Source organism: Archocentrus centrarchus, chromosome 16, assembly GCF_007364275.1.
Source record: "Archocentrus centrarchus isolate MPI-CPG fArcCen1 chromosome 16, fArcCen1, whole genome shotgun sequence".
Lineage (NCBI taxonomy): Eukaryota > Metazoa > Chordata > Actinopteri > Cichliformes > Cichlidae > Archocentrus > Archocentrus centrarchus.
In genome coordinates this window covers 23958970-23981720 of record NC_044361.1, presented here as the reverse complement: position 1 = coordinate 23981720, position 22751 = coordinate 23958970, and the positions used below count along the sequence as shown (strand labels likewise).

General features: G+C 39.2%; 2 protein-coding genes across 7 annotated transcripts in view; both read right to left on the bottom strand.

Moving 5' to 3' along the window:
* Nucleotides 1-686: 686 nt before the first annotated feature.
* On the bottom strand, nt 687-6071 carry ecm1b (extracellular matrix protein 1b). 2 transcript variants are annotated; one of them, XM_030749117.1, is made up of 10 exons: nt 5767-6071; nt 5167-5223; nt 4510-4569; nt 4340-4396; nt 3684-3964; nt 2733-2938; nt 2027-2315; nt 1742-1935; nt 1440-1527; nt 687-1279 (listed from the first exon to the last, which is right to left on the bottom strand). In XM_030749117.1, the coding sequence occupies exons 1-10, from the start codon at nt 5855-5857 to the stop codon at nt 1097-1099; spliced, it is 1506 nt and encodes a 501-aa protein (XP_030604977.1). In that variant the 5' UTR covers nt 5858-6071; the 3' UTR covers nt 687-1096. The 2 variants fall into 2 exon arrangements, with proteins under 2 accessions (XP_030604977.1, XP_030604979.1); XM_030749119.1 differs by having other exon boundaries at nt 2027-2291.
* A 4504-nt stretch (nt 6072-10575) lies between these two features.
* The window catches only part of rorc (RAR-related orphan receptor C), a 19556-nt gene continuing 7380 nt past the window's right edge, over nt 10576-22751 (bottom strand). For all 5 annotated transcript variants that reach the window (XM_030749116.1, XM_030749113.1, XM_030749114.1 and 2 more), the window contains 10 exons: nt 15833-15918; nt 15514-15655; nt 15053-15403; nt 14866-14967; nt 14660-14781; nt 14029-14161; nt 13828-13935; nt 13632-13742; nt 12268-12377; nt 10576-12121 (listed from right to left, as the gene is read on the bottom strand). In XM_030749116.1, coding sequence (XP_030604976.1) covers nt 11957-12121; nt 12268-12377; nt 13632-13742; nt 13828-13935; nt 14029-14161; nt 14660-14781; nt 14866-14967; nt 15053-15403; nt 15514-15655; nt 15833-15918 — 1430 coding nt within the window. In that variant the 3' untranslated portion in view covers nt 10576-11956. The remainder of the gene's footprint in view (nt 12122-12267; nt 12378-13631; nt 13743-13827; nt 13936-14028; nt 14162-14659; nt 14782-14865; nt 14968-15052; nt 15404-15513; nt 15656-15832; nt 15919-22751) is intronic.

The window sequence follows — 22751 nt, the reverse complement described above, 5'->3', positions numbered from 1 at the left end:
CCCTTGCAGCCTTTGAGCACATGGGTCACCCACTCAACGAGCTGAACTAGAGAAGCACCTCTGAAATTCTAATGGAATGTGGTGGCCCAGCAAATTACTAACACAGGCCATGTTAGTAATGTGTTAGACTATTCACTTGACAAGGAAAAGGTTGCTGGTTCAATTCCAGCCAGATTCACAAATCTTCTTTGGGGTTGCGTTAGAAAGGGCATCCGGCACAAAAGTAGCTATTTGTAACATCTGTACACCTTTGCAGCATGCACTTATAAAAAGCTGAAAATAAATCCTAAATTTGGTCTCTAGTTTTATTTTTGTTGTGTTTTGACATTTAAATGTCCAAACTAAAAAAAACAAAAAAACAAATGTTACTATTTTATTATACTTTTGGTGGACACTGCATAAAAATCACTGGTGGTTTAACAACAAATTTAAAAATATGTTAAAACATTAAATAAAGTTTTCTGTGGTGTTGAATTTTTATCTCAATATCACATCAAATCAAATCCTACCATCATGTGATAGTTTGACATCTGCTAGATGTGGATTTGTTTGTGTTTTTTTTCAACTAAAAGAGACCCTTTGTTAACAGCAGCTGCCATGCTTTCATCAGCTTGCATTTAAAATGTTAACTCACTGTAGCAGCACGGGCTTGCATGAAAGGGATCACACAGCAAACCACACAAAAGGAAAATTAAAAAAATGTTTTTTTATTGTCGCTTTTTCAAATATTTTGACCAAAAAAAACAAACAAAAAAGAAGTGATCTTGAATTTCCAAAAGAATCAAGAAAATGAATTTATACGCAAAGAGCAGCCTAGAGAAAAATAGTGTCACAGACAACAGTCTGCTTTAACTATGCATGTAACAGTATACTTGTTTAAGTATGCAGTATAAATGGTAGAAATGCTCATTTGATCTCAGAATACTGGCAGTAGTTGAAGCTAGAAATCGGTCAACATTTTACATTTCTTTTTGTCTTGCAAACATTTATGTGTTGCATAAATTGCTTCTGTTCACTGACTGAATGCCACATCTGCTGCTATCTTACCACTGGACGGCCCAGCGCCAGTGGGGTCAGCTGCAAAAGTGACACAGGTTTAGGAGATAAGGCACCTTTTCCTCTTCTTCTGGCTTAAGAAGTTGGCTGCTTTGGTGAGGGCATCCATGAGAATTTTGGAGATGCACTCTGGAGTCTCTTGTGAGGGCAGTTTGCAGCAGCGGCGGACAGTAGTGGGAGTAGCCTTCCTTGATACACACAGTTTCTGTGACATTTCCTGAAGCTGATTTCACGGAGAGATTAAGGCAAAAAAAAAAAAAAAAGCAGTCAGAAATCAGAATTTTGCGTTAATATTTAGCATGTTGCTGGCCCAATCTTTGCTTCCTAATTCATCTTATTTTTGCAGACTCACTTCCCTTTTGATGGCTTTTAATGGAACTTACCAGTCGCGTAAAGCAAGCGGTCTTCTCTTGTTCAGACAGGGGGCAGCATTGTGTCACAAAGCCCTTAAGGGGAAACCCAACAGGGAATCTAAAAACACAGTCACAGTGGTAAATTTAAATTTAAATTAAATTAAATTAAATTTCACAAAGTTTCTTTTAGTTTTATGACAGAAAAAAATGGAAAGACGTGAAAAGGAAGAAAAAGAGAAATTATTGGAAGCGAGAATGCAGAAAGCAGACCAAAAAATTAAAAAAAAAAAAAAAAAAAGAGGGAAAAAAATATCCAGTAAGTACAGTCTTACCTCTTCTTGATGATTTTGTAAGTGTCACATATTTTGCTCAGTGAGAGCACTTCAGGAGCAGAAGTCACATTATAATAAGGGTCTGGAGACATCTGCTGGAAACAGCTGTATTGATCACTTTGCTCCGAACAACAGGGGTAATTCACCTGTCCACCATTTTCAGCCAAGCAGAACTTGTTCAGCTCCTCACGCCACTGAATTGAAGAATGAGAGTCAATCATCGTGGTATGGAAATTACTCAGTTAAGCAAAAAAAAATACTGTTTTTGTAGATGTCCTCCATTACCTTCTGGTCAGCACAGTTGAGCGCACTCTTCTTATTTTTGCAGCATTGTTTGAATCCCTTTTCTATACGATTAATGGCCTTTGCCTGACGAGCCAGCATCTCATTGCCTGAACCTGGGAGGGACTTGATGGTGTAGAGGGGGCGAAGCTTCTGGTTACGACACACGGATTCAATGGTATCTGCGGTTGGCCGTCCAGGAGGAAAGCTGATGTCAGTTTTTGGGGGAGCAGATGATTTCGTCACCTTCCTTCTTCTGTTTGATCTGCTACGATAGAGAGTGACCTGTGTCCTATAGTACATGAGGCATAAGGTCAGAGACAGACATGCCTCCTATGGGCTTAAGGGTGCATTCAGCATAACAAATGTGCTTTGCAATATGAAGTACTGAAGGTAACTTTCTTTTCTTTGTCTTAAATGATGAAGCTGATGCTACTTGTCTCTTCATCTGAAGTAAACTTTTGAGCTTGTCAGATGATGCACACTGTACAAAATCAGTACAGTGATAACTTTCCACATACAAACAGGACATCAGTGGCACAAGGCTGTAACAGGGTGGTTTCTTCTTTGATTTTGGCTGTTAATGTAATGAAACTGAATAATATTGTCAGACATATTTTTTAAAATACTGCCTTTAGTGGTTAATACAGCAAATTATTTATGGTTATGTCTCCAGTATAGGATCATAAATGTTTATTTTTCTACCTACCTTGGGCAAGCATTCTGGTCAAAGTTGAATTCAGTGGTAGAGGGAAGCGGCTGCACTGGCAGTTCCTCTGTTGGCCCATAATTTGGGTTTGGAGCATCGTCGCTGAAGCACTTCAGCCTACTGTTGTCAGTGAGTTTACAGCAGTGATACCAAGGATGCTTTATTGAAAGGTCCTCCTCACAGTACTTTTTAACTGACCACTCCCACTAGAAGAAGCACAGAAACAATTACAGTAACACAAACAATGAGGGCGCGCTGTGTGAATTAAAGTCTTCAATATTAACATGAAGTCTGCACACCTGTTGCCACCTATTGAGTAAAATAACCACCTGAAATTGTGTTGTCAACAGACAAACGTTACCTTAAACTCAAAGCAAACAAGAAGGTGCTTAAGTAGTGCTTTACCAACTCACTGAGGAATTCTGCACATTTGATGCTCATGCCAAGGCCTGCCTGTTATGTCTGCCTGGGTTGATTAAATGGGCTTACCGACTGAAAGTGCCCAAGGCCTTCAACTTTCTTTTTTTAAAAAAAGAAATACCATCAGCTCTGCAATGTGAAGAATGTTTTGTGCTCTATTTATATTCAGGGCCAATTCAAAAAGTGGAAAAGCGGATGAAAAATGGCGTTTCTACATTACAGCTTCAAAAATGAAATGAATATGAATACGAGGCTGTGAGCAATAAGAAACATTAGAAAGCCTTGAGCTATTACTGGATATGGTTAGTATGTTGTTCCTTAATAGCACAAACTGTGTTTTTCATCACATTGCACTGGTTGTTAAATGAGAAGACACAACCTCCCAGTTCTGAAAAAAAGACATCATCAGCAAAATAGAATAGAGGAAGAGGAGAGGAATTAGGACAACATACCATGATGTCACTTTACATTTACACACTGCTGAATAAAGAAACTGCTGAACAGGCAATAAGAGCTGTTGTGAAAACTTACTGCCTGTGTGGCGCAACACAGGGTCACTTCCCTCTCCCACATCTGGATCCCTTTGCAGCATGTGCTCAACCAGGCCTCTGCATCATTGACAGCATCGGCCCTCAACTTGTCCACTCCAAAACCAGAGGCGGGAAAGAAGGATGGCGGGTAGCGTGGACGATGGTCGCTGTGGTCACAGATGGCTTGGAGATTGTCGGACGTTGGTCGGCCGAGAGGAAACTGAACGTGATAAGATGGCACTGGAAGACTACTAAAAGAACGAGGCCTAAAACTTGGTTGACCTGCAGGGGAAAGACCAGAATGAGCATTTTTAGTAGTAGGAGGCAGTACAGATGAAGTAAGTTAAAAAAAAAAAACAGCACATGAACAGTATCCGAAAGTCATGTAATTAAGAAATGGGAAAAAGTGTAGGGTCATGTTGACAGAGAACAGAACAAAAGGCAGCCAACGCCCAAAGAAGAGCTTTGGATGTCCTTCAAGAAGCCTGGAGAACTATTCCTGAAGACTGCTTGAAGAAATTACAAGAAAGCTCCCCCAGAGAGTTCAGACTGTGTTAAAGTAGAAGCATACAAACTCTGTTTGTGTATCCCCATGTATATTTGCACCCCCCCACCCCCACCCAAGTCTATTGCACAGTGCTGCAGGTATCTGCTTACCTGTCTCCTTCAGGGGAGGCTGTGGTGGAGACACCATCACCTGCTCTATTGGAAACTCTGGGAAAAACAGAAAAAGCACTAAATATATAAAGACAATGATAGGACATGTATGTAGTTAGAAGTAGTAGTTATGACAAAATCATAACAAAAGGTAAAGAGATAAATAGTACCCTCAGGGTTAAAGAAATGTGACAAGTCCACTTCTTTCTGCAAGGGGATTCTCTCCATCTCTAATATACAGTAAAACACCAAACAGACAGAAAGACACAGCTTTAGACTTTAGTTCTGCACTTAAACCTGACCTACATTAACTGAACTCATGACTTATGCTAAGACATAAAAACCTTAAACTAAGAGTGGTAGGCTAGTTTAGCGATTTAGTATGTGACTTCCACAAGGAAATTAAAGATTATCAATTCATTTGTTAAACTCTGTAAGAGCCACAGAAGACATTTTACAGCAACTATATGAATATATATGAAGACAATTATAGAACATGTATGTAGTGCAGTTATACTAGATGTAGTTATGAAAAAAACCATCATAATAAGAGGTAAACAGATAAATAGTACCCCTAGGATTAAAGAAATCTGTCATGTCCACCTTTTTCTGCATTGTGAATGCCTCTGGTGGTTCCATCTCTAATAGACAGTAAAACACCAACTTTACCAGCTTTAGACTTCAGTGGAGCACTCCTTACACATTCAGTTCAAAGTCCTAATCATCCTCTTGAAGTGAGAGCTGGCCGCATGCCAATTTGAGCATGTGAAATTCTACTTGGGCCTTGGGGAGATACTGTACTAGCATGTGAATGAGCGCGCACACACCTGGCATCAGCTCGGCAATATCAAAGGTGACCACGCGCTGTTGTGTAATGTTGTGGCCTGCACAAAAATCAGAGAGAGAAGGGGGGGGGGGGGGGGGGTGTTATAATTACTATGCTCAGCTTTCGTTATGCAGGATACAACTACAAGCGATGGAAGTATTCAAGGAAGAAAAAACACTCTAAAGGGTTCAGGCAAAGTTTAAAGCAGGGTAAACTAAGTAAAGTTTTGGAAGTTTTACCATTAAAAGAATACGCATTATTTTATATTGCTATGTTATACTAGTTAGAGCAGTCTATAAAAATCTATCATATTAACGTGTATGTTTATGTATCTCAATCTGCAGAGGAATTCAAGCTATGAAATAAATGTAGGCTACCTCTAACATGAGGAACTTGAAGCATTCTGCCACTGAAGACAAACTAATCTACACAGAGCAGACTGCATCGTATAAAAGTCTATGTGTCACCAGATAAACGCTCTTACAGCAGTTGGGGCGATCAAACATGGAGCCGGGCCATCAGCCAAGAAGCAAACAAGAATTCCCTAAGAGAATTCCTGGTAGGAAGCAACAGGAAACAGGCGAGGAAGAACTCTACCAACCTCTGGATGTTGAGCTCTGTAAAACCAAGACCAAAGCGGTGGAGCAGACTAGAGCCCAAGTCGAACCCATCGTGGACCTGACCGTCTTCATGCCGTGTCGTGCTTTTTGTCCTGCAGCTACAGCTGACTGTCCTGGCAGAGTGCGCAGAGACGGCCCAGGAACACACGCTCAGCGGGGCAGCGCGCAGACGTTGCTGTTAATTGGTCCAACACAAGCTGCTGTGCTGTCTGTCTGAAAGAGCAAAACCCCGCAACCGGACAAACACTTTTTACGGTTATTGTGGGGTTTAAGGGGGCGAGGGAAAAAGGGGAGGGAAGGAAGTTTTTCGACGTGACTCATTGGTGATGCGTTCAAATCCCGGCTGGTGTTTAATGGGAAAGTATGATATCCTCCTCTGTAAAAGGTTGCGCGTTCTGGACGCATGTTTTACCACTATGAATCTCACTATCGTTTCGAATCAGGCCTCGTCTCTCATTGCTCGGCCATTGAGATTTAGGTGTTTGTTTTTCATGCTGAAACACTTAAACCAAGAGTGGAAAAGAGAAGAGGATGCTATGCCCCCCCCCCCCCCCCCCCCCCCCCCCTTTTAAATGTATTTTTAACTGAAAAAACAAAGACAGAAACAGGCTATCTTGAAGTGGGATTCATGCCATATAGGTGTTTGAAAATAACTTTTTTTACATCCAGTATTTCTTCTAGTCTCTTAATTTGAAAGCAATAAAACCATCTAACAAGTATGTGCACCATCTGCCGCTGTCCTTTTTCTCAAGGCTCATGAGAACTTGATGCAACACAATCTGTTTTTCTTAAGCATCAACGCTTGTCCTTATCACGTGTCAGATGTTTGCTTGATCTTGATGTTATTATGACCCATATACTGTGTTTATATAGGAATGCCTATCTAGATACATTGTAGAAATGCTAAATAATACTCTCTGTTAAGATTAAGCTGATCATCATAAAAAAATTAAAAAAAAATATTAAATGAAGTTCTGTTTTGGATAGACATGATTTTGGTTTTTATGCAACATTTTTAAGAAGTTCCTCAACTAGAAGAAGATGGAATATGATTTTAGACACTTGACAAATAACATCAGGACTCAGTATCAAGGTACTGCTGTGATGTGATGGTTAACTTTAAATGAGAGTGATATGGAAAGCCTTGCAGTCCTTGTTATCTCTGTAATCCACAGAGATTAAGTCCAGGGTCATCATGACCTCAGTGTCTGAATGACGATGACTGTAACAGAAAAAAATCAGACCAGAGATGAATTCTAAAAAACTTTAATGCATGCAAACTATAGCCCATAGCTTTAACCAGGACAAGTATTTTTCTTTTGCTGCTTTGCCCACAACTCCTCTCAGTCAAATTGATATGACTGTTAAAGTTAGTGCTGGTGAGCCCTGCACAAAACAGCTGAAATTCCTCTAAAGCGTTCAGAGATCATAGAAAAATAAACAAACCCGTCTGATACTCCACAGCCTATCATGAATGTTTAAGAAAAATCAAAGGCAACTTTTTTTTTCTTTGACAGCCTCTAACAGTAAATGGTTCTCTGGTTAAAATACAAGTTCTGGGTAAAGTCTCAGTGGAGTTGAGCTATACAGAACAGCAAAGACATTATAATATTGTTAAAAAGCCCAAGTCCTACTCAACCCTTGAGGGTTGAATTTTACCCAATCAGAAGCCTGGATCAGGCCTCTATTCTGTCTTTTTGCCTGCTGGAGCCTGCGAGCATGCATGCTATTTTGTCTTTTCCAATGACATTTACTGTATATTGGATGTATTATTTAAGTAAGGTTGAGGCTTTTTTTTTTTTTTTTTACGCTAAATTAGTTCCACACTAAAGCATCCTTTTTACTTGAATTTAAGTCTCACATCTTCAGCACTGGACACTCTGCAGCAGTCGTCTGTACCAGTCGGTGACCTCATCTAAATGTCCCCATGCATGTAGGATTGTGAGCATGTTCAAGCCTCTTAGCCTACTTCTTATGCAGCCCTACCCATGAACAAAAGACTCTCTAGACCACCCACAACATGTAATCCAATGGACTAGATTGCAGTTTCCTGCAGTTCTTATCAGTCAAGTTATGTGAGACAGACTGAAAAGCTTCTACTCCCACACAAAGTCAGTGAAAACAGACTCAGATACATTACATTAGATACACGGTGCATACCAGCTACCAATATTTGTTACATTTTTGGTTTATTTTCACAGTGACAAATATGCTACTGAACCATGCCACACACCACAGCATTTAAAGTCTTTGGTAGTTTGCAAAGCTTGTCCCTAGTTTGGCTTTTCAACCAGAAATATGTAAGTGCCCGCATGATGATTACATACCCAATCTCCCTCCTAATGCATCATCAGAGTCTGGCCCCAGCAGCTCCTCTCCCACTCCAAGTGCCTCCAGCACATTAACCATTCCAGTAACCTCCAGTACCTCCTGCATCTCAGAAATAAGTAAAAAAGTGGTGTCTCTGAAATTTGGAAACCAGGGCACCCTCCACAATGTGAAACAGAGACAGGCCCCAAGATCCTTGATCTGAATTCCCAGTTGAAGTCAGTCCCAAGTCTGAAGTTGATCAAAGTGATCCTACGGAACAAACACCATGCCTTGGAACATTGTGGACAATGGCTCTCAGTGAACAATGGTAATATCCACAGTTTGTAAACAGCCATGGCTTGAAGCATGGGCAGAAGAGCGTGTTAATACAATCAACTGGAAAAGTACAAATAAAGATGGAGCTTAAGTCATGTGTCAACTTTCACCATTCCTTAACCCACAGAACTCATTAAGCACTAATCATTAAGCATCATTAAGGAGAAGATCATTTTGGATCATTTTGCATTCTAATTTTGAGTTACAGGCACTTCACAAAACCTTTCTTTCGCAAATTTTATAATTAATAAACAAATAAACTGACAATATAAATGGGCTTGTTTTATAAAGCTTAAAGGTTTAGTACATAATATTTGCATCAGGCATTAAGAGGCAGTCATCTCCCTTTTTGTCATATTTCTGTGCTCCATACACCACACAGTTACCAGTAAGCTGCTTTTGTTAACATCTGAACAACAACTGTTACCACGAATACAGACCAGGAGTCATTAATCACTAGGAGTCAGTCACAGTGGCCTGTTCCTAAAGCTTTACATACAAACACTTGAAACCACTTTACACATTCACAAGCATTAAGGATCTGAAGTTAAACAGTTTTTGACCTTCTATGCCAAATACTGTGTACCTAAAAAACGTAAGTATGCACTGTACTCCTCAGTAAGGAAACTCAACATAAATAAGCATCAGAAACTGTATGAATTATGTTAAATGAGCTGATAAGTCCTATGCAGAATAGTCACTTGGTCAAGAAATGATGTCACACACACACTCAAGTCAATGAGTGGTGTGTTTAGAGTCAAAATTACAAAAAAAAAGTCATCATCCCAATGATTATAGACCTAACTGCACACCATGTTTGAGTGTGAGCTCATGTCTCTGAGTTTAGTAGTTAACATTCAGTTATTTCGGGTGACACCCCCTGCCCCATGTGACTGTCTACACCTGTATCTCATTTGCTCAGCTAGTTCCACTTCCCTGATTACCCCTTTGTGTGTAAGTAGTCCTGCATTCCCTTCAGTCGTTGTCACGGCATCTTCCCCATGTAAGCTTTTGACAATTTGGACTTCTTTTTTAAGTAATTTTTGGGTCTTTCTTATAATAGGACAGAGATAAAGACAAGAGAGCTGGGAGAAGACATGCAGCAAAGTGTGTGTGGGTGTGAACCCAGGTTTCTGCAATAGCCTTACGGCATAACTCGGTGAGCTTTAGTGGCACTCATCATTTGGATTTCTACTTGCATTTTGCACTTCATGTTTGAACTCTGTATCAGGCTAATAAAACAGCTCGCTTTTCGCTTGAAGTCTACCCTCTGCGTCTTGTTTATGTCCTAATTCTGCAAACCCTGACACTTTCTGTTTGCTGCAGCCTGCGAGCAGTTTATTGGATTCATTATTTGGGTAAGCTTGTGTATCTTTGTTATATTTATTAAATGGTAAACTAGGACTTTTATTTGCAGTATAAATATATTTTTATTTATTGATCTTGAGTCATGTATACCAGTCATCTGTACCTGTGTGATAACTCAGTGGAAACGGGGAAATTCCTTTACGGTGACAAACTACTAAACTGCTCTCCTCCTGCTTACTGAAATCCGGCCATACAGCCAGTTTCTGCAAACATCTAAGCAAGAAAAAAGATATTAAAGTAAAAACAAAAATGAATGGTGGTCTTTTGGTCTACAAAAAAGGATACAAAAAGAAACCAAAGCCCACTATGTACAAAAGCGGTTTACGAAGTTTTATGGCCCAAACCTGCACGCTAGAGGTGATTAAAGAACATTTAAGCAGCTTTAATAAGATGTGTCTTTAACATAAAATCTTAAAAATGTTAATCATATCCAACTGACTCAGAAGGTTTTGCTTCCTTTTAACTTGGCTAGCAACGGTTTTGTGTGTGACAACCTGAAGAAAACTTTCCACAACCCTTTGCTAAAGTCACCCACAATGACTAATATTTCCTCTGTTTTGCTGCAGCTCGAAGTTTACAGAAACACTTCATTTGGATGTTCTTCAATATGTTATGCAATATAATAATCACCATAGAGCTTCCTCTACAATAAATAAACTGTGGTTTTTGAGTTGATAGGGATTTTTTCTCTATAATGGGATCATTTTTCTTGCTTGTCCCAGTCTTGTCTAAATATTTTTGATTTCATAAGCAATCAAATAAGGCCAAACATCTGCTCAGTGTCGCAGCTTCAGCAGTTTATTAGAAGATTTACAGCAAATTATCTTCTTTGAAATGTCACCTGTTCCAGAGGCAGAGAGGACTATATCCAGACATACAGTATTAATGCAGAAACATTTCAACACTTCACATTTACTCACCGCTTTATTCAAAGATATGTAGAGAAAAAAATGAATGCGGAAAAAAGAGGAAAGGTTAGCACAAATGAGAACAGATTTCTACTGTACATTCCTCCACCTTTTAATATTTCTACATTTAATGCAACAGCTCATACAATATAAAAAGCATGTGAGGATTCATTTAAAGGGAAATATTTCAGTGGTACTGCTGCCTTTGTAGTATTTATTGGTCAATCTATGACAGCTTGAGGAGAAACACCTCTTTAGAGACATACAGACACAAAGAGGCAGGTTGTTTGATTTATTCAGCATCTAAATGATATTTTTCCACCCTTAGTGGACAGCAGGTTTACTAAAGCTGCCAGTGTGAAGAGGCAGGATGACTGACCTTCTTAGCTTCCAGGTGCATTAAACCAATGCTTCAGTCAATGCTCCTGAGGCCAAAATAACTGAGAAAAAACAGGAAGGGGATGTAATTCATGCAAGCCAGCACGCACAGGCTCGGCAGGGCAGTGCATGACCCTGGAGGAGCATTGCACAATCTAAGCCCTGCTATGAATGTGGAACAAAGCTAAAGACACAGTGGTGAAGTGGATTATCTAAGTTTTCCTTTCAAACTAGTCCAACCTCGGTAGTTGCATATGATGACTTTTAGTGCGTGATGTTATTTTGCTTGTAAAGTTTGCTGTAAGCATATTAGTTTGTTGGCTTGGGGATTAACTTGTTAGAATGTGATTTTTTTGTTTTTTAGTTAGAATCCACTGGAATTCACTAAAAGGTAAAACTACAAACTTTATAAAGTCACAGTTGAATTCCTCTGGAGTTTGATATTTTCTGTGGACTATCACTTTGAAGTTTCCACTAATTATGAGCACTGACCTGCCTTTTTGAATTTGTATGTCTGAAAGACATGACACAGAGAAGCTACAACTGGAGAAAATCACAATAGCACAACCTGAGAAAAAATGAAGCCTTTACTCCACTGACAACGTGCTCTCAAAAACCATCAGAATATATGTTGCTCTGGAATCATCAAAAATATGTTTAAGCTATCAAAAACAATCAAAAAAAAAAATCAAGATTTCTTCTTGACATCTAACAAAGAAAAGCTCTGCTGGAAGTCATGTAATACTTAAAACACACTACAATTACCGTGTGTACTTTTTTATTATTAGAAAAATAGAATCTGCCAGAAAGTCATGAGATTTAAAATAATGTGAGTTGGTGTGCGCCTGTTTTTGGATATTCCAGTAGATCATCAGTGAGTGGTCCCTGGCAGCAGCTCTGCCTCTGATGCGAACAGCTCCTTGTAGAGCGGAGGAAACAGAGAGTGAGCAGTGAGCGGGTACCGCTGACTAAACCAGCGAAGCTTCTCCATGTGCAGACTGCACAGCGAGCGCAACACTGCCATCCTCTGGTACAGCTGCAGGGAGGACACACACATTTAGATGTCTGCTTTCTACAGCAGTGAGGCAAGCGTGTGAGCGTGTGTGTACTCATAGAGGGGAAAAAGTGAACATGCGAGCCTTAAATTTCAGCATTTGAATGACCAGGTGACTTTGTATTTACCTTGGGCATCAAACTTTCTTGGTTGTCTCGGTGGAGAATGTGTGTGAGGCCCAACTCCACATTTCTTTGAACTCGTTGAACTTTGCCTCTGTCCTCCAGACATGGACGATCTGCAGAGAAAGATTTTTATGAAAGAAGGATTTAAGTTTTTTTTTTTTTTTAAGGGTTCAGTTTGTACCCTTTAAAGGTGAAAAAAAAAAAACAACAACAAAAAGGAAAATGTAGCATTTTATTAAAAAGGTTGGGACAACATTGCTTGCTGGATGGAAAGTCCCTGGCTGCAGGCTGATGCCGTTTCTTGTTTCTGAACTACTCCCAGCAGCGCGCTTTAGCAAATTTGGGCAGGCAGGAATGAGAGTTTGAAGTCATTAAGGAGTATTTTAACAAAGCACATTCAGAATTATGTTTCTTGCTATATTTTAAACTTATGACATTGTTCCACATCCTGTGAAACCCAGAAAACACAGCAGTAAGAACCGGGAGCTGCATGACTGTCAAAAGCCATGTCACAGGACGGAGCATACCTGAAGCAGAAACATAAAGATCAATGATAATCTTTTTTCTGCACTCGGTAGTTTATGACGTTCTTATTCTGAATCTCCTTTCTTACAATATTCTCTCTGATTTCAAACCTCATCCATTATCTTTTTCATTTCTGATTAGAAGTCACACAACAACACGCCTGAAAGTGGTAAAGAGACAGGAAATGACTTTATTCAAAAGGCAGGAAATGTTTTCCAACCTTTGTGTCAGCCTTTTTTGTAAAGAGAAATTTAGCATTATTATCTTTGTTTGGTTTTATGTGTTTGAAATGTGTTTTTCTTTCATTTATCATATGTATCATCCTCATTCACTGTGTGGCTCGTTAGTGTAACCACGTCTATTAACAGCCACTGGGGGGCAGAAAGGATAACTTTGTGTCAATGAATGAAAAACGAAGAAAAGTACAAAATGGAAAAGAGGGAAACTGGATAATTACAGGATAATTTGAGCAGAAACATCATTATCCTACTAGATTTATTCATGCACATTAAAAAAAAAAACACAGTCAAGTTTAATCATCAAGGACATTCATCCATTTTTACAACAATGTGTCCAGTTCAGGGTGGTTATGAGTCTAGCACATACACAGACATCATCATCAATTCAGCCTAACATGCATGTTTTTGGGTTAGAGTACCGAGACAAAACCTACACAGGCACAGGGAGACCATGCAAACTCCACAAAGTAAGGCCGAACCCAAGACCTTTTTGCTGGGAGGCCAACCACCATCATGGAGAACAAGAGAAGAAAAACCTGCTTCTTTCCTGATGGACTGTGCAAACCTCAAAATGAATGCAGCATGAGATCGAGTTGAGCTTACCTGCATTGATCAGCACCAGGGCACTGAAGAGAGCAATCTGCTGCTCAGTCAGCTTTAACGCACACATGCCATGTGCGAAGTGAAATACCGCCTCGATTAAATCACCACAAGCTGCAAGACAAGAAACCACTGAGCACTGATAAGTTCCACTATTTAGATTGCACAAATGGTTTCACACATTTAGATAAATCCTCACCCAAAGACTTGAAGATCTCAGCTCCAGCAAATTTTCCATCAAAGAACACAGTGTTGTTCTCTGTGTTAAAGAACCGGCTCATTCTGACCAGAACCACCTCCATGGAGCCTGATAAAGGTAGGAAACCAGATTAGAAGAGAGTAAGACCAAACTTTTTATATACATATTTATACTTTGTGTTGGTAGAGAAGGGAAAATCACCAGTCTTTAAAAGGGCAATCTGGTCGTTCTGGCTGAGCATCCGGAAACCTGGGATGTGTTTTGCAAACTCCACCACATACTGCACGGCATCAGTCAGTCGGACAGCACAGTGCTGCCACATCTCATCCACTGACTGTGGAAGAGAGTCAGACAGAAAGACTATGAGCTCAGTTTCTTTCTCATCATTCCTTTTGCATCATAGCATTGACAAATACACCATAAAGCGCAAAACATTTCACTCATCTCACACAAACTCATCCTCACGGTCCCAACAATTCAATCTGCTGCTCAGGTTTCTGTACTTTATCACTCAATTTATCCTCCTGTTTTCTCTCTGATCAACCGAAAAGAAAAAAAAAGATCAAAGAAAGAAGAGGAGGGGGAAATGATGAAAGACGTTTTTCAGTTTCCTGTTTGATTCATCAAACAAAACTAGCTTCAGACCTAAGGCATGTGAAATGGCATGTTTTGTTTTGTCTGAGTAAGGTCTCTCTCTCTCTCTCTTTCTCACACACACACACACACACACACACACACACACACACACACACACACACACACACACACACACACACACACACGCAGGAGGAATTGCAAAATTTTAAAAACAAGGAGAAAACAGCATGCATACTTTGCTCTGATAGGCTTGGATCTCCTCTCTGCTGAAGAGTTTCCATTTGAGAGCCTGCAGCTCCTCCGGTCTGTACTGGCTGGTCTCTCTGTGGGAGCGCACAATGCTGGCACAAAGTTCTTCTGAAGAAAATCAGCAGGACTTATGAATATTAAAAATATAACAAAATCAAATGTACATTTTGGCCCACTGTGCTGTTTCTTCACCTATGCTTCGCAGAGAGTGAGGATACAGGTTGTAAGGATCCTCAAGAGCATTGTAGGGATGAATCGCCATCATATCATGAGACGGTTGCCTGGACTCAAATCCTTGTGTAAAGAATAGAGAAGAGAGATAAATAAATAACAAGAAGAGGCGGATTTACTGTGCACAGTTCTCATATCAGAGCCTCACCTCTTATATCAGCATGACCAGAGTTGTCTCCCCTCCCTTGGGATCTTGAGGTGGGAGAGATCCCAGAGGTGCGGTAGATCATAGCAGGCACCTGTGAGTCGTTCGGGGAGCACATCAGATAAGGGTGAACGTCAGTGGGGTAGGACAATAGCTCGCCGTCTCCGCCATATGTGTAGGCCGAGGCCATGGGCTGAAGAAGTTGAGGGGAGCGGTCTTGACGGTTCTTGTTGGGGTAGGACAACACAGTCTGGGTGTCTCCCTGAAGCTGCTGTTGCTGCTGCTGTCGGTGCCTCTCCACTTCAGCGATCAGAGAGTCGCGCTGGCGTTTGGACATTCGTCCGAACTTCACCGCTGGAAGTCGCAAAAAATAAGTGCAATAAATAAGCAGCTGCTGTGAATTAAGGAAAAGTAGATTTTTTTTGTGTCATATTGTCTCTCAGTGCATGTGTGCTTTCTCTCACCATCTCGGCTCATGCCCTGCGCCAAGCACTTCTGCAGACGGCAGTGCTGACAGCGGTTGCGGCTGGCTCGGTCAATCTGGCAGTTACTTTGCCTGGAGCATGAGTAAGATACAGTAGGCAGCTGGCTGCGGCGGAAAAATCCCTGAGGGGTTAGCAGAGTCCAACAAAAATTCAGTTTCTGACTGGGAAACACTGATATTTGAGTTACAAAATTTGCTGAATTTTTTTCACAAAAATTCGGAATAGACAGTTTCTAGATTCATATTGATCATTATGATGAAACTGTGTATATGTACACATATATGTGTGAGAATCTCACCTTGCAGCCCTCACATGTGATGACTCCATAATGAACTCCAGAGGACTTATCACCACAGATCTTGCATGGGATAACTTCAATCTGGGCTGAACAAGCACAGAAGCAAAGGAGGTTTTTGAACTTCTTTTTTTTTTTTTTTTTTTTTAATGCAGCACTCGTCTGATATGCGAGGTTTGATCAAATGTAGTTTAATCGGACCCATGTTACAGTAATGTGGCATTATTACTTCAGACTCTATGTATCCACATCCACCATCATACATACTGTAGCAGCACTGCATTATTTCAACAAAAATATAGAATACATTTGTCCATTATGAATATTAAAGACAATATTTTTGAATAATTCTATGATAACATCTATAGCAAACAGCATATCGCTTTTTTAAGTAAAAAAATACCAACTGGCACTCAAATGACACTGCATTTTTTAGCCCAAATAATTAAACTGCAAAATAATTCCCACCATGAGAACTTTTGTCTTTTGCTGTACTTTCCCTTAAACATCTATCAGTTGTTGTGTGACCATAGTAGACCAAAGGTATTTTCCTCTCAAGCACCTCTTGCTTTAATAATAATGAACAAAATAACATCAAATGCAATAAGCTGAAAGACATCTGAGGACATGGAATATTTGCAAATGGAGAAAAGCGGCGAATATGAAGGTGTCAACCTCAGCTTCCTTTTAAGTGGTTGCCTGACTTCTCTTTCACTCTGACTTTCCTTCTTTCATGTCATTTCTTTCTTTGTGAATCCTTCTCTATCTCGCTCATAAAGGACATTGCTGCCAGTAATGCACTCTCCTTCATCACTGCCAGTAATGGCCATCCCCTCTCACCTCCCCCCCCCCATGCCCCTGAACTATGAAACTCTCACACTCCCCCAGTCTTTTGATGTTATCCGATTCATTAACAAAAAAAAAAAAAAAAACAACTGAATTATATATATCATGCTTCCTGACAAAAATTTATTTGATAAACTGATAAGGAAGTGCACATTTTACTAACAGCTACGCTGTCACTAAAGATCTGGGCACTAGATTCAAACAACCTAAAACAGTGCAGTTTTTTTATCTGTTCCCGTCACCGTCTCGCCTACTTCTAATTAGAAGGTGTGATTATATTCTTCGAGACAAGGTTTTATAGCTGCTTCTTGATATATCGGAGTATTTGCATTTCCGTGCATAACTGTGTCAGATTTTTTTTCCACGAGTGTGTGTTAGTGTGTCAGTGTGTGCCCTCTTTATCTGGTGCCACAGGGATCACTAGAAGGTTTCTGCGAACATCCGAGCTGAGATAAAATAAATACAGACACAGAGCAAAGGCATGTATGATCTGGTAAATCTGCAGCCCCTACTAATGGAAGCAACCGATTAACCTCATGATTCACCATGATAAGGATGAGAATATTTCACCAGTTTAACTACTGATGTTTTCACCTTAAACACTTAAAATAAACCATTTACATTACCAAAAACCTTTCTCCTGACTGAATATCATAGATTGCATGTTTAAAAAAACAAGTGGCTGAGCTGTGACTAAAATTGTGTTTCTGTTGGCAGTGCTGCATAGAGAGAGAACATCAGTGGTCTCTGTATATTTTTTTTTTTTTTACTATTTCAGTTCTGATTGTCAACCTCAAACAACAGGAAATCCACCGTGGCCCACAACCTTTTCACTGTTCACACATGTCACACACAGACACATGGCAATCACATTTACTGCCCCTCCAGCAATCTTCCAAGCAATCATAACTCTGATCACTCTCCAATGAACCCGTTCAATTACAACGTCTTTATTGGTGCCAGGCAGAAATAAAATCAATCTGCCTTTAAAAGCCTGACTACCAAACAGGAATAAATGCCAGACAACCACCGTAGAGCCTTCTATCAGCAGTTTTAAGCCATTTTTGGCTCACCTGGTTATCTCCAGCCACAGGCACAGACCAATCAAACCCATCATCTCCTGGTGTGTGCGTGCATGTGAGACAGAGCGATAAAAATACTACACCACCATTATTTCTCCCAGTAGTGTCTTTTTCAGTTACCAGAGAAGAGCAATTGTTTCTAGTGCACAATAGAGCTAAAAGCAGAACTTGTCTTACAAATACACACATATTAATAAATAGAAAATGCCTAAATGTTGTCACAACTGGCAACAGCTCAGGTTTTTATCTGCGTAATGCACGATAATAAACCATCAATCTAAGTTTAATTTTGCTTTTCAGTCTGGTCTATTTAAGCCAGGGGACTCAAACCTGCAGCTCTGGATGACCGTCTGCAGCTTTAACAAAAACTAGATGATTGTCTTCTTTTTTTTTCAGTTGTTTCCTTTAGGGGTTGCCACACAGATGTTAATATGGAAATAAACTACAGTTATTTTGCCTTTTGTCCTGTCTCTCTCTGGTTGCTTCTCTTTCTCCTCTCCTCCAACTAGTCACATCAGATGGCTGCACCTCCCTCAGCCTCGTTCTACTGGAGGTTTTTTCCTGTTTAAAGGGAGTTTTTCTTTCCCACTGTCACCAAGCGCTTGCTCACAGGGGTTCGTGTGATTGTTGGGGTTTCTTTCTGATATTGTAAGGTCTTTATTTTACAATATAAAGCACCTTGAGGTGACCATTGCTGTGATTTGGCACTATATAAATAAAACTGAATTTTCTTTTATTTGTTTTTTTATTCGTCAGTGCTTTAAATTATTCTTTAAATTCTCCAACTACAAAAATGTGTAGCCTGTATGCCTAATGAAAAAAAAAGAAATGTTTTAATACATAGCATCGGTCTATCACCTGGTACCTTATCCTCTGTAGTAATGGTTAGCATGGATGCAAACACATAAATGTCAAGACCTGAGTCCAAATTAAAATAAATGAACAAAAAAATCTTGGAGAAAAATAGACCAGCAGCAATAGATATTACTATTATTATTATGTAATAATAATAATAAAAATAAAAATAAGCAAGTCCAGTTATGTCAGCTCTGTAATTTCATAACTGTAACAAAAACACGACATTATGTTAAATATGCAAAGTGCTAGACAGTCATATGTTGCCAAACGCAGAGTAGTCACATGTAGTAATGATGTCTTGCTCATTTACAGCTGTCACTTTCAAACATGTTTTGTGGCTCCATACAGATTTTCTCACTCAAAAATGGCTCGTTTGATAGTTAAAGTTACGGCCCCTAATCCAATCAAGCAAAAATTACAAGTGACAGCATACAGTATGAAACTAATCCTATACAAATCACACAAAGATGGAGAAACACATTTATACTGAAGTGAGATTATTTACACAAACCATCCAAAGTCTGTTTAAAAATGCCTGCTTTATGTGACACATGGTGTTGGCAAATGTAGAGGTTTAAGTAAACTACAGTGGTGGAGATATTTGATTTGCCAGTGCAAACAACAGAGTGGCACCTCCCACACTTCCGCACACAATGCACTGTGTACTAAAATGCTGCTACACAGAGATGATCTGATAACTTTTAAAACAGTATTCAGCTCTATCGATGACTTACTTGCTTTAAATGGCAAAGCAGTGTCATTGTAATAAAAAAAATACATATAATAAACCTAATAATATATAAGCTTTGATTTGTAGCTTCCAGTAGAGACAATGAAACATGGGTGTCTTGAAAAAGCTTCTTCTTCTTTAAGCTTCTTTCATCCAAGAAACCTCTTGGATGAGAGACGAAAAGAAGTCCAGTCGCCTTTTTGTCAAGCTCTTAAGACATCTTGAAAAGGCAAACAAGAGTGACCAACATTTATTAGGTTAAATATAGTGAAAAAAAACCCCATCAAACATTTTGGGTAAATGGCTATAGAGTAAACTGCTAAATGAAGAACATTGTGTAAATCATTTGGAGAAAATAAAATAATAATAGGTACAGGTTTTATTTCTGGATTTCAATCCAGTAAAGAGGTTAATTAGTCCTCTCAAAATTTTTAAGAGAACAGTAAGTGCGTGTGTGTGTCTATGTGTTTGCACAATTTGTGTGGGGTATCTAGAGAGATGAACAATACAGATGCATACCAGAGACAATGCTAGGATGGGATAGCAACAGCTGTGATATCAAATAGTTCTAAGACTCTTCTTTCAAAATATTATATATTTATATACCAGATAAAGCTAATGCTACAAGTACAATAGAAATGTAAAAAAATGTGGGACAAGGTCACAAAGTGGAGGCCAAATTTAGCCCATTTACTCTTAGTTCCCTTTACTCAGCAGTCATAAATCAGACTATAACATCAACAAGCTTGGCCTTTATTATGATCTCAGCTACACGTCTGTAAAAAGGTTTTCTGTTGCAACGCTGTAACACAGAGAGAGAAACAGACACACAAAGTGAAAACTCTAATAGCCACGCAGTCATTGTGGGTATTTAAAAAAGACAGTTTGACAGGGGTGTAACGTGGAAATGTGGAAAAGTGGTCCTTGCCTGCAGCATCATTTATTCCACACTTAAACGCTTACACTCGGCCCTCATTTTGATCTCAAAAAGATACCAGTTCTGAGATTGTGTCTCTCACGGTTGTGATGTTATCGCATGGGCAAAGAATTGCAATTTGCCATGATGATACACACGAGCAGTTAGATTCATACAGTAGGTGAAAACTACACAAGCTCCACCGTTGTGGCTGGTAACCAACAACTTTCTACTCCTCAGCCTGTGCCTGAAATCACTTTGTCAGCAGCCTGTTCTATGAACTGTAAACGGACAAAAAAAACCTGAAACTTTCCTCTGACGGAAGCTTACCTTTGAGGCATACGCAAGCAAGAGTGCACAAAAGCTTTGTATACAGACTCCATCCACAAACAAACACACTCACACAGGCTGCTAATCATCGTCATTAACGCATATGAAAGAAGGGTTTTACCTAATTTAGGACAATTTTATTAATTTCAAACACCAATAAAGGTGAATTCTTTAACAACTTACTTTAATATGACTTATGGTTAATTACATAAAATTTTGTTTATACTGTAATCACCTGTAATACATAATAAACATGCTTAATGACTTTAATTTAAGATCATTCTGAGATAAAATCTTTATAATATTTCACAGTTTTGGAACATTTGTTAAAAACAAATTTTCTGTTGCACTGAAACGAATATACAGGACCAAAAAAAACAGACAATAGTAGCTTTTTTAAACAAATAATTGTGTATATAATTCTACATAATAACGCATGCATTTCTTTTGCCTTTGCATTTAAATACAATAAATTAAAGATGAATATTTTGCTATGTATCCTACCAGGTGATACTTTGCAGAGCAAAGCACAACAAATAACTCTGACTTACTGAGAGAAAAATTAAAATGTCAGGTTGAATTTTCATCATAAGAAACCAAGATTTAGGACTAAAAAATAATAATAATAATCTGCACTTAAATAAAATAAATAAACAGGGGGAAATAAAATAAAACTTGCTGACAGACAGGAGTTAAATAAGAAGTATTTCACATCAACTTTTTGGACCAAATATTTTGGTCAGATATATTTTTATGCTAAAGGATTTTCATGTCTCAGAGCCAGACTGTGGTTGTTAAATAAATGCAAGAACTCCTTCACTGTTGAGTCTCATTAATTAACAATAACAAACAACAGATGGAAAAACCTACCGACAGTTGATTATCTGAGAAAATTTTCAAAGCAGATCTGAACACCCATTATCATCAGATTTAACATATCTGACTTTGAAGTGCCTTCTGAATTCGGAGGTGTTTGAAAGAGGTAATGTTTTGACAGTAGCGAAGGGTATGAATCAGCTCAACTTTTCTATTTCATTTACCAAATTTTGGGGGGGGAATGTGTCACCTGCCATTTTCATGTCTCCTTTGATCTGTAGCCAACCGCTTTTGCTGCTTTGGAAGTGCTGTACAGGTTTCTGCACCCAGAGGAACAAGGAAATCCTTTTTGATAAAGAAACTGTGTAACAATCTACACAGGAATCCCCTAAACGCAGCAACAAAGCCATCTGAAGGGTGCCCGATAGAATCGACTGTCTAACGCCAGAGATAATTCATTGTCTCCCAGTTGTGGTGAAGGCGCAAAGATATTAAGTTATATTTTTCATCAGAGGTTGCTTTCCTTTTGTTCACACAGGCAGTATCCATAGCACAGCTGCAGCGCAGAGATATGCTGCATCTAGGCGCCATCTAAAAAGCAGCTGCGGATCTGTGTGTGTGTGTGTGCGCGCATGCGGGTATGTCTATATGTATTTGCAACTTGCAACAGCCAAAGTGTGTAAGCAGCTTAAATAGATAAATCATTATTTCTCATCACTGTTCCTTTCCCCTCTTCTCTCCTATCTCCTCCTTGTGCACTTTGTGTGTTTTTATTCTGGGAATTTGGAAGTTATTTGTGTGAGAAATCATTTTCAGTATCACACTTTAAGCATTTCCTCTGCATCCTGTACGTGCATGGAGTCCGTCCATTTAAAGTGATGCACTGCGGTAGTGAAACATCCTGTTTTCCGCTAATAAGCAGTCAGTGCAAGAACATGAAAAAAGAAATAAAATTAAATATCAGCATCTTAAATATTACATTATAACCTGTTTGCCCGGGTCTTCCACCAATCATTACTTTCATTTGTTAAAGATAATTACTTACTATGGAAACACGACTCTAAACAAATGGTGTTATGCCAATTTTATGAATGGGTATTATTTCCAGAAATATACATTTTTCTACAACCTTCTCACTCTACAGAATTAATCCACCATTATCTGAGGCATACTGTACATGTGGGAGTTACAGAGGGCAGAAATATCTGTGACATGATTCAAATCTTAAATTCATCAAAGGGAGCTCAAAATTGAGTCATATTGCCAAACAGTAAAAGTGAAACACATCAATCAGTGTGAACATACTCAAGATCCACCAGTGGAGAGGCTCAAAACAGATTAGAT

What these genes read in the sequence shown, in the direction of transcription:
- ecm1b (XM_030749117.1), bottom strand. Translation starts at nt 5,857, where the DNA reads ATGAAGACGGTCAGGTCCACGATGGGTTCGACTTGGGCTCTAGTCTGC. An exon ending in GCCTCCCCTGAAGGAGACAG is followed by an intron (nt 3,965 to 4,339) that starts GTAAGCAGATAC and finishes TTTCCCCTGCAG; the next exon opens with GTCAACCAAGTTTTAGGCCT. An exon ending in TGTGTTGCGCCACACAGGCA is followed by an intron (nt 2,939 to 3,683) that starts GTAAGTTTTCAC and finishes TGCTTCTTCTAG; the next exon opens with TGGGAGTGGTCAGTTAAAAA.